The sequence below is a fragment of the Antrostomus carolinensis genome, unplaced genomic scaffold (assembly GCF_000700745.2).
Source record: "Antrostomus carolinensis isolate BGI_N321 unplaced genomic scaffold, ASM70074v2 scaffold11970, whole genome shotgun sequence".
Lineage (NCBI taxonomy): Eukaryota > Metazoa > Chordata > Aves > Caprimulgiformes > Caprimulgidae > Antrostomus > Antrostomus carolinensis.
This window is the reverse complement of record NW_010290637.1, coordinates 1,952-12,216: the sequence shown is the minus strand read 5'-3', so window position 1 is coordinate 12,216 and position 10,265 is coordinate 1,952. Positions and strand designations below refer to the sequence as shown.

The 10,265-nt window shown below is 39.1% G+C and overlaps 1 protein-coding gene across 1 annotated transcript in view; it reads left to right on the top strand.

The window, feature by feature from the left end:
* LOC104529600 (R3H domain-containing protein 1) overlaps nt 1–5,944 on the top strand; it is a 53,470-nt gene extending 47,526 nt beyond the window's left edge. Inside the window, 5 exon segments of the mRNA XM_010173949.1 lie at nt 573–742; nt 950–1,094; nt 2,673–2,755; nt 3,556–3,640; nt 4,528–5,944. Coding sequence (XP_010172251.1) covers nt 573–742; nt 950–1,094; nt 2,673–2,755; nt 3,556–3,640; nt 4,528–4,898 — 854 coding nt within the window. The 3' untranslated portion in view covers nt 4,899–5,944.
* Nucleotides 5,945–10,265: the final 4,321 nt, after the last annotated feature.

The following is a 10,265-nucleotide window of genomic DNA, read 5'->3' as shown; positions in this document are numbered from 1 at the left end:
GGAACAGGTTGTGGGGATCCGTTTGCAGTCGCTGCACAGAAAAACTTCATCTATAAAACTTGTAAATGAGGGTAATTTTGCCTCAGACCAAAAATTCATTCCAGGTCTTTCTGATGTATGCCATCATAGCAAAGAAAATATTTTGACTCCATATGGCTGTATGTCATGTAAAACTAACTGGGTAACTTCTATTTTTAAATAAAGCATTTTTTTTCTTAGTATCACGTTCTTCTACACGTTGCTCTGACAGCAGCTATAGTGAATGTTGAATACTTTCAACTACTATTAAATAGAACGGTTTCTTTTCAAAAATATTCTCAATAATGAGGTTCAGTGGTTCCACTTATCTTTTCTAGTTCTGGGAAGCTATCCAGATTTTTAAAGTATCACAGATTTATCTGATAATGGGAATATAGTTGTACACAAGGTACTGCTCTGTTTTTATAGAATTCGGCAGCTTATTTAGCAAAACATTTTCTCTCTTTTTTTTTTAAATTAATGTATGTTCTGCTAAAATGCAAATTACAATGTATGATGAACTCACTGTACCCTACTGCTTTCTTGTCTTGTAGCGGTAGCACCACCACCAGGTGGAGGAGTAGTAATGATGCAGCTAAACATACCTAACAACGCTCAGCCTCGGAACCATTCACCTCCACAATGGAAACAGAATAAATACTACTGTGATCATCAAAGGGGGCAGAAGTCCACAGAACTTAGCACTTTAGACAGTGCTGCACAGGTAGGAGGTGTTTGGTTTGTTTTCCAGGATGACTTCACATGTGCACACGCTTTTTCAAAGGTTTTTTTGCTAAATAAAAACCTGCTCTGAGAATATTTAATGCAGCTATTTTAACTTTACTTCAGTCTTTGAATGCTGTAGGTGTTGTTTAGCTTGTGCAACTCAGAACTTTTAAAAACACTAACTTGTTGTTTATTCCAGTTGCAGCATAGTCCTCAACTAGGTAGTCCTGTCACCTCACCGGCCCAATCACCAGCACCAGCTCAGCTATCAAACATGAAGAACATCCGTCCCACCTTAACTCCTCTTTCTATTGTGTCCCAGTTTTCTAGACCTTTTGTCCCGGGACAAGGTATGTTTTTAGTTAACTAAAACATGTGTATGTTTGCTATTTGAATGTTTTAAAATACAAGTTACGTGTGGATTTTCTGAACTGTGGCTCACTGTACTAGTAATGCTATTGAAGCAGGATCATCAAAATTATCCACTCAAGAAGCATCATGGAAAACTTCACCTCATCTCTCTGCACTGATACTGTCCCTTGTGTTCTCAAAAGCTTTTGATCTTGTTATTGTGAGAGCTTCTGTAACCCACTAGCTTTCTCTTACGTGAAATTCCCCATTTCAGTGTTGAAAATATTAATCAAATGTTTGATATAATTTAGCTTCAAGTTTTAACCAAAAATCAAGAACTTGACACACGCTGTCATGAAGGACATAATTTTAGAGGTACAAAGATAAATAACATGGGACTAGCTGATCTTAATACATTAGGTAGGTGTATTATCTTTTGGGGGGAAAGGATACAGAAATGCAATGTTGGGATTAATGTTCTGCCAGATGCACTCATTAGTTGATAATGCACTGACATCAAACCAGTGCCTAAGCAAAGATTCCTTTGTAGAAAAGCTAGCACGATGGGATGGATGAGGCTTTGAGCAACCTGGTCTAGTGGAAGGTGTCCCTGCTGATGGCAGGGGGGTTGGGACTGGATGAGCTTTAAGGTCCCTTCCAACCCAAACCATTCTATGATTCTATGACTAGAGCCTCTAGCCAGTACTGTTGCTACTTCAGTTAGTATTTCAGATAACGCCCACCCAAAGACAGAAAAAGTTCCTTATAGAAGAATTTTAGTCCTCTGCTGTCACATCAACAGGAAAAACAAAACAAAACAGAAAATGGGGAATTTTCACTGAGAAGTAATAGTTTAAAAATGTTTAAAAAACAAATTATGAAAAAACCCCAACTTTGTCAGTGAGCAAAGATGTCCTGATATAGTTCCCAAGCTCAGAATTAATGGGTCTATTTTACAGAAATATTTACTTCAAAGGAAAACTTTCAGAAAATTCTGTGTATCTTCCTTAGTGATAAAGATGACCTTATTTTCTTGTCTGTCTCTCTCTTATCTGCTGCATAATCTTTGTCATTGCTTTGTATTCCAATGTTGTAAAAATTCCAGGTTGCCTGTTGTAAATTATACCTCTCAACTTCTTAATCTTCTGTGATTACTGCAAACTTTATTCCGTTGTCATTGTGGATCCGTGGAGCAAATACGAATGTGAAGATGTACCTGGCTCTCGTCAGGGATATAACCATGAAAATGACTAAATTAGTACACTGAGAGCTTTAGCCTTATTAAGCTCATTTTGAAATGGGAGGATTTAGATAAGACTGCAATGAAGAAAAACTTTTAGTGTGTTTTTCAGTGTCATCTTTAAATGCAGGAAAGCCTGTACCTTTCACCCTGTGATCAGTACCTGACTGACTGACGTTTGTTTAATCATGCCAAATCTTATTTTGTTAGCCCAGCCAAATGCACTACGTGCACAGTTATCCTGCTTTCTCTTTGCTGTCATATATACGTTGTAGGAGGAACTTGGAGGAAGATTTCATGTAACATAAGAACCCTTCTAATCACCTTTCTCTTTAAGGAGATGCCAGATACCCATTGCTTGGCCAACCCCTGCAATACAATCCACCATCTTTGTTACGTGGACAAGTAACGAGCCAACAGGTATTACAGAGAACAAGCTCCTGACAACACTGAAAAGAACCAATTCAGGACTACCATTAGAACCACCATCAACAGGGAAAAATGTCACTGCACTAGAAAAGTACTTGAGTGGGAATTGGTGGCTTTCCAGTAACAGTTTTATTCTGGGTTGATACTTCACATAGTTCTTGTTTGTTGTATTAAAAAGGAAAAAAGTGAGAAACATTGTCCTGCAATTTAGCTATAGGCACAGTGTAGATGATGGAATTTTTGTTTTTTTAGGCAATTTGCCAGCATTTCCAAAAATCACAGAGAGAACATTTGCTAAGAGGATTTTGTTTTATTTGCATTACAATTTTTAAAAAAGGTAGAAAATACATGTGGGTACTTCTAAACAAAGAGTGGGTTTGTTTCTTACAAGAAGAACAAAACCAAAGCTAAAAAGTTTTGCCATCTATTTAATTTTTGGGACAAACACAGACCCCAACTTCTACCTTGCTCAGTTCTAGCTGAGATCAGCCAGAAGATGTGATGGATTGAGGAGAGGAGGGGGGGTGGTCTTCCAAAAAGATTTAAGGTGATTCTCCCCCCCTGCTCCCCTCATTTCCTCCCTTTCTTCTGAAGCCAAGGATTGAATGTGCCTGATGCAGGATTGCTAAACTCCCAGGGCTAAAACTGGACATTAAACTCTTTTCTGTACCACGGTAGCTCGTGTTGTTTTCCAGACATTCCTCTGCTCTGCTTTTCACTGAGCTAATCTAGAAATTTTAAGATAGTGCTGCACTGTCATTAAAGTACATAATTTATGTCAATCTTTCCAGTGTCAACCTGGCAACAGACACGGAAACAGGGGAAAGAAACCAGCAAAGAAGGCTGCTTCAGCAGATCTTGGTGCAGGAGAACCAGGTATGGAATTGCTGATTGACAGAGACCTCCAGAAAAATTAATTATGGTGATGGTACGGGAATGTAACAAGAAAGCAGAGCTGAGAAGAGGGCAAGAATGAAGAGTAATTGCACAGAAACAGACGTGGCAAACACTGGAAACATAAGGATGAGAGGAAGACTTGATTTAGAGAGAGGGGAAGAGGAGGGTGAAATGAGAAAAGTGTAGTTTTGAAGGCATTGTTACATTAAATATTGTTTTACTAAATATACATACATACCCCTGCTTCCTTTTACTTCCATGAAATGTGAAATCAAACAGTTAGTTTATGCTGCTTTCCCCCCCGCCCCGCAATATAAATAAGCACATATTAGATCTAGAGATTAGCTCCTTGGAGTTGGTAAAGATGTCATCCAGATAAAACCTGACATCATCTATCTTCATATCTTTACTGGAAAGAATTTTTGTTGCAGATGTTACCTAGTATCAACTTCTTGCAGAAAGCTACAGATAAATCAGCTTTTTCTAACAATTTACTGGAGAGGATTTTTTGAGAGAAGACAGACTAGTTTTTTTAGCATGGTGATGTGTGAAGAGTTAAAAGGCAAAGCCAGTGAGATGCTACAGTGAGTCCTCAAACCTGCTGCAAAATTCCGTGTTGATTATTTTAGTGTTCCCCTCTCTTTTGAGGGCCCTCTTTGTATTCTCGGCTTTTATTTGTACGCTTGTAGCTGTCAGCAGTGTCACACGTGAAAGTGAAAGCCTCTCCAGCATACCAGAAATGGAATGCTCGTGTATTTAGTAACAGCAGACTGGAGATACAAGTATGAAATAATTCATTTTCCATTGTGTTTGTTGTATCACGAAGTACAATGACCAATTCAGATTCAATGTTTTTCTTGTTTCAGTTGTGGGAAAAGTTCTAGAAATTACTGAACTGCCAGAAGGCATAACTCGTATGGAAGCAGAAAAACTATTTGGAGAACTTTTAAAAGTTGGTGCCAAGATTCGGTGGCTGAGGGATTCACAGTGTCTACAAACGCAGCAGCAGCAGCACCATCGTCGTTACTGTGGCAGCGGAGACGGCAGCGTGAACACTGAGCCATCCAAACCCAGTGACTTGGCTTCCACCTACACGGTTCTAGCGACCTTCCCTACAATGTCAGCTGCTCAGAATGCGTTGAAGAAACAAAGTAGTACCTCAGTGAACAAGTTCAGGCTGAGAACGAGCAAGAAGCACTACGACTTTCATGTTCTGGAAAGGGCTAGTTCTCAGTAGCAGTTACATCAGTGGACACTCAGCCTTTACTACTTCCATGTCCTCCTCTCCTTGATTGGCTTGATGTTAGGGGGTTTCTGTTCTCTTCACACAGACTCCTGGGATGTTCTGTCATATGACATTAGCCATTGAAGAATAAATAACCCAGTGATCCAGCAAGATGAAGAAAAGAAGTACAGGGTTAATCCCAGACAGTAGCAAGAAATCAATTCTGAGACAGGCAGCTTTCTACAAGGAACGCTGTTGAAATGCCCCCTACTTTTATAGTAGTTTTGTTTTATATTTTTGAATTCTTGTATCAGATCCAAAGTTCTATTGTACAGCAAACGTTCATAAAAATCCATATTCAGATTTGTATTTTATCATCCCTTTTCACAGCCAGCACACAGCTGTCCATTCCAAGGCAGGAACCTGAGGATTGGTGGAGGGGAAAAAGAGAACCATTTTCAAAGAATTACACTTATTTTCTAGCAAACCACCCCAAAACTTCAAGTTAACTTTTCCTTGTCCCTTGTATTTTTCTTTTTTTTTTTTTTAAGAGAAAAAAAAAAATTTAGTAACTAACTCCTTAGATGGTCATTTTATTTTGAGATTCATTCAAGCAATGTCAAAAGAAATTACAAATAGGTTGTACCCGTGAAGGATTTGCTTATGATCCAACAAGTTTAATAATTGTTTAAAGGAGAATATGAATAGGTTACAAAGAATGTTCACTGAATCACGTTTTAATATTTCTTTTTAGCAAAAGTGTGAAGAAACTAAAATATATCTTCACAAGTGACAAAATGTTTGCACTTTAATTGTGTTCCCACCAGTATGGATCTCTTTCTCTTCCTTTTCACGCTACGGTAATTGTGTTTGATAAGTGCTGGAAACCTTTTTAATGGTTTAAGTTTTCATCATTTGCAGATGTTCACTGGACATTAAAGATTCATTGCACATAAATGAAACAAACTTTTTTCAATTTGTGTAATTTGCAAGGCTGTACAATGTGTGCTGATGCAAGCCTTTTTCAGTTCAAGAAAATAAATGTTTACAAACACAAACTTTTTCAGTGCACTTGTTTAAACTTTTAGGAGTCTTCTGAAGCCTGGATGAACACATAATGGTTTGGATCCCTTCAAATGTGAGAAAAGAACTTGAAAATAATACAAATACTAGAACTTCCCAAAGAACCACTATCACTGTTCCTCTTCTTGATGCATTTTTTATTTTTTTTTTACTTTATCCTGCCTTTCATATTTTTTAAATGTTTCCCTGTATAAGTAAAAACAGAGAAATTATCAGAGACTATAAGGGACTACTGCTGTTCTCTCATCTTTAACACAGGCACTGATTTGCTGTGTTGATAAGCAACAATTTGTTCCCTTCTTAAGGCTACTGCTTTGTAAAAGATGTGTTTGTAACTTGTTAAGTGGAATCTCAAGGTAAACATTATGTTTAAAAACATATTTTACAGAAGAAAAGAAGTTAGGTGCTTAAACCAGCATTAATTTTCATCGTGTACACAAAAAATCCTGTCCCTGAACAGCCACACAGAACAGTCCTATACCTGTTCAATTCTTAAATCCTTCATGTGATGAACTGAAGTACTTGGAAGAAAACTGACCTGTCTGGGAATAATGTAGCCTAATAAATTAGGTATATGGGACTTGGTTCTGCAAAATGCTGTAGCAAGAGATATTTACATGACTAAAGGTAAATGCTTCTCTAAAACAGAGGGGAAAATGTTCCGCTTCAAGCCCCTCACCAAAAGACAAATTCTATCCCTGCCTGCTTTTCTGAAAGGATGGTAATTCTTGGCATTCGAGTTCCTGTGCTGCTGCTTGACTGAATATGCTACTTGGATGCAGGGATATATTGCTTCCTCCTCCCTGGGTTTGGGTTGCTGTAGTTACTGCACCCAAACCCAAAGAGGGCAAGAACCCCAGCTTCTGCAGGTGCAGATGATCATATTCCCCTCCCCTGAATAGCTCGGAGAGAATGTGACTAACGCAGGTTCAGTCACTGCCTCTTGCTGACTTCCAGGGCTAGTTTAAGATCACTGTTTTAATCCTGTAAAAGTAGTTAACATCTGCCAGGTAATGGTAATTAAGGTAATTAATTACCCAGGTAATTAAGGTCTGTCATAACCCAGAGAGGCAGCTGCCTCCCCTGGCTATCAGGTTCCAGGACAAGATTTTTCCACAGATGTTAAAAGAGCAGTCTATCTGTCCTGAACAACCCAAGAAGAAAATGTAGAGAGAGGTAAGGAGAACACAAACAATCCAAACCAAAACAGGGGAGGGATACACTGCTAAGGAACAATTCTTATCGAGAAGAAAAAATTTGAACATTTAATAATGCTGAAGGTGACCCTTACCCACAACCACTGCAGGCAGGTCACTCTGAGTGTGCTTTCCTGTGTTAAACAGGGGCAGTTACATTTTTTTTCTTCTACAGCTACAACTACAGGACTTTGGAAGCCTCAAAGGCCTCTGATGTCTCCAGTGGGCACAGAATTCAAGTGTTTCTGCTTTACAGTCTTGTTCATTCCTGATCTGGTATTATTTCATGCTGTCTCTAGTAGAAAGTGAACAGGGTGTAAACTCATCTGACCAAGACTACACCTACCTTCCTGGCTTTTACACATCTGCCCCTTCTGGTCCCTTAAAGCACACAGGCCTAGGGACTGTGCACAGAAACCCTGCACCAGGTTTGTTCCATAGATTTGGACTGTGTTCTAGAAAGCAAATAAATGCACCTTGTGGCATGAAATAGACACTGTATCTAAAACTAGCATTCTCAAGTGCTCCTGACAAATCTCCTAGTACTCCAGTGTATTTGAGCTTCCTGTCATTTAACATTAAAGCCATTTTTAAAGGAAATAGTGGCAAAAGGAATTAAGTGGGGACTTGTATTAAATTACTGCAATATAATTTATTTAATTTGGTTGGGAACATGTATTACCACATTTAAAGCTGAGGACAAAGCACTGGAAGAATAACCAGAAAAGCCAAACAAATCTGGCTTATCTACTCCACCAAAGGCTACAATTTCTTGATTTTAATTTGAAATTAGTATTTATTTTACTGTGTAAAATGCATCCCTGAAGCGTGAAGAGATTCAATGTTATTTGTGACACTACAGTGAAAATGATAATTCAAAATTAGGAAAACAAATTTAAGCTCCATACTCTGGGAACACTCAAAACCATGTGGACCCGAGGCTGGATCTGGGTAGATGATAACAGCACACCTGAGAATCTACTCACGGCTGCCAAACTACAGCCTCACCTGCCTCGTGTTTCAGCAAAACTACATTGGTATAAAGTGAAACCTTGGTAATGGGCATCTTGCATCCTACCAGAGACTCCTCCCTGGGCACATTTCATCTATTATAATCTGAAATCTTTTTCTTTCACTCACACACATATGCTTGGAAAATGACATAAAAAGAAAAGCAGCGGAACACCGACAAAGAAAGAAAACTTGAGCTGTGGTGTGGTGCAGAGCGGAGAGCTTGGGTGCTCCTGCCTGCAACCATCCCTCATCCTACTGGCCTCTGCAGGACACACGTGACATCTCAAGATCCAGGTGGCACAGGACAGGTACACAGACAGGAGTTCAGTTTTGTCACAGCACAAGAATTCTTCAGCTTGATGAATCAAATAAGGTACTTCAATATGCAACAGGCCTTTCACAGTCTGACCCTTGTTTTCTGTCCTGTGCGATTCAAATAGCTCTCTATGCTTCTATCTAGTAACACAAGCCACTTCCCTCTCAAGGTGGAATCCTTATATTTCCACATTGTGACACTCATTTGTGCCTTAAAATGTCACATCTGACATGTTGTTCAGAGTTAATCTTGTACTAACTCGTTTGGATGTCTGAAAGGGAGTCAGAATTAAAACTGCAACTACTTTTATAAATATCAATTTTACCTCCATGACATATTCTTTTCCTATAAAACTGGTGCAGGCTGTTAATTTCCCGCCGTTAGCCCTGAGACAACAAGTGTTTATAAGAAGTTTTGGAGAAAACTATCAAACTACTTTTATGTTACAGGTCATGAAAAACTATTGTAGCTGGAATTTTTATGTATTTCCAGCTGAGAAAGGACTTATTCTCATCCCTTTAATGTTTCTACAGCTCAGTCTTCATGAAGGTTGATGTGCTACCTCTATTCAACGTCCTGCTCCTGTACACATTTAAAATGGTTTGGGTTTGGGTATGTTTGGCTATTGATGTCAGCAAGTATCACCTTAAAGTGCACCATGTCAATGTAACTTCATTTTGGAGGCCTTATTTCTCAGGTGTAGACCAGAACCCTTAAAAGGGCCTAATTTCCAAAACATTCTGAAAATTAAGTCCCTGTAAGTTCTCTTACTCTGCAACCTGAGACCAAAGTCACTATTCACATCTGAAAACTTCAGATAGGAGGTCTGGTGAAAATGAAGTTGCCTCTTGGCTGACCTGAAAACGTATGTAATGATGTTCCTGCCACACCACACATGAGCCCCCTTTCAGTTCAACATCTGCTGTGTGTGTTTATGCTGGCAGGGCTGGAGTTTGGACCCGGCTCTGTTTGGCAGCCCCTTCTTAGCAAAGTTTATTTTTTTATGCTGCTTGTAACTACCTGATGTTTTGTGATATGTTTACTGTTTGTCAAAATTTGTCAGGTTGAAAGTGGATCTTGCTTAAGAGGTGATTTAGAAGCATTAAAATTTGTTCCAGGGCACAAACACTTTAGTGTTTGCTGCTTTTTTTCATTTTTCAGACTTACTGGTAAAGCACACGAGCCTAGTTGTATGGGATGTATGCAACTGCAGTGAACTCCTTCTGCCCTTCTGAAGAGAAACCTGAATGTCAGATAAGACTAGTGCTGTGAACCAAAGAGCTGTATAGGAAAATCTGTATCTGACTGACAGTTGTATGCTGAAATCTGCTGACAGTTGTATTTATTGAAATAAACAGTGTTTGTTGTTGTGGATAATGCTTAACAGTGAGGTTTATTCTTCATTCAGAATCTGAATTAGACTGAGGACTGATGGTGATACACTGTGCTGGCAGCAGTGAAATTTTTCAGAGGCCGGTGCAAGAGCAGCAGAAGGCACACTGGAACCTGGCTGCAACACAGACCTGCTCCAACCCTAAGTGATCGGTTACATCAGAGTTCCCAAAATTACTTGACAGCTAAATTAAAAAAAAGAGGCAGCAATATTGCACCTCATACTTGAATTACAGAGAACCTTGGTTTGAACTTGAGAGGGGAGACACGAGCCTTCTGCTTCTTTCTATTATCTTAATTTTTGCACCAGCTGGAGGGTTAATTCAGGAGACTGGTAAGCAGCACAGCCTCGCCCTTCTTATGGCTTCCACATCAGTT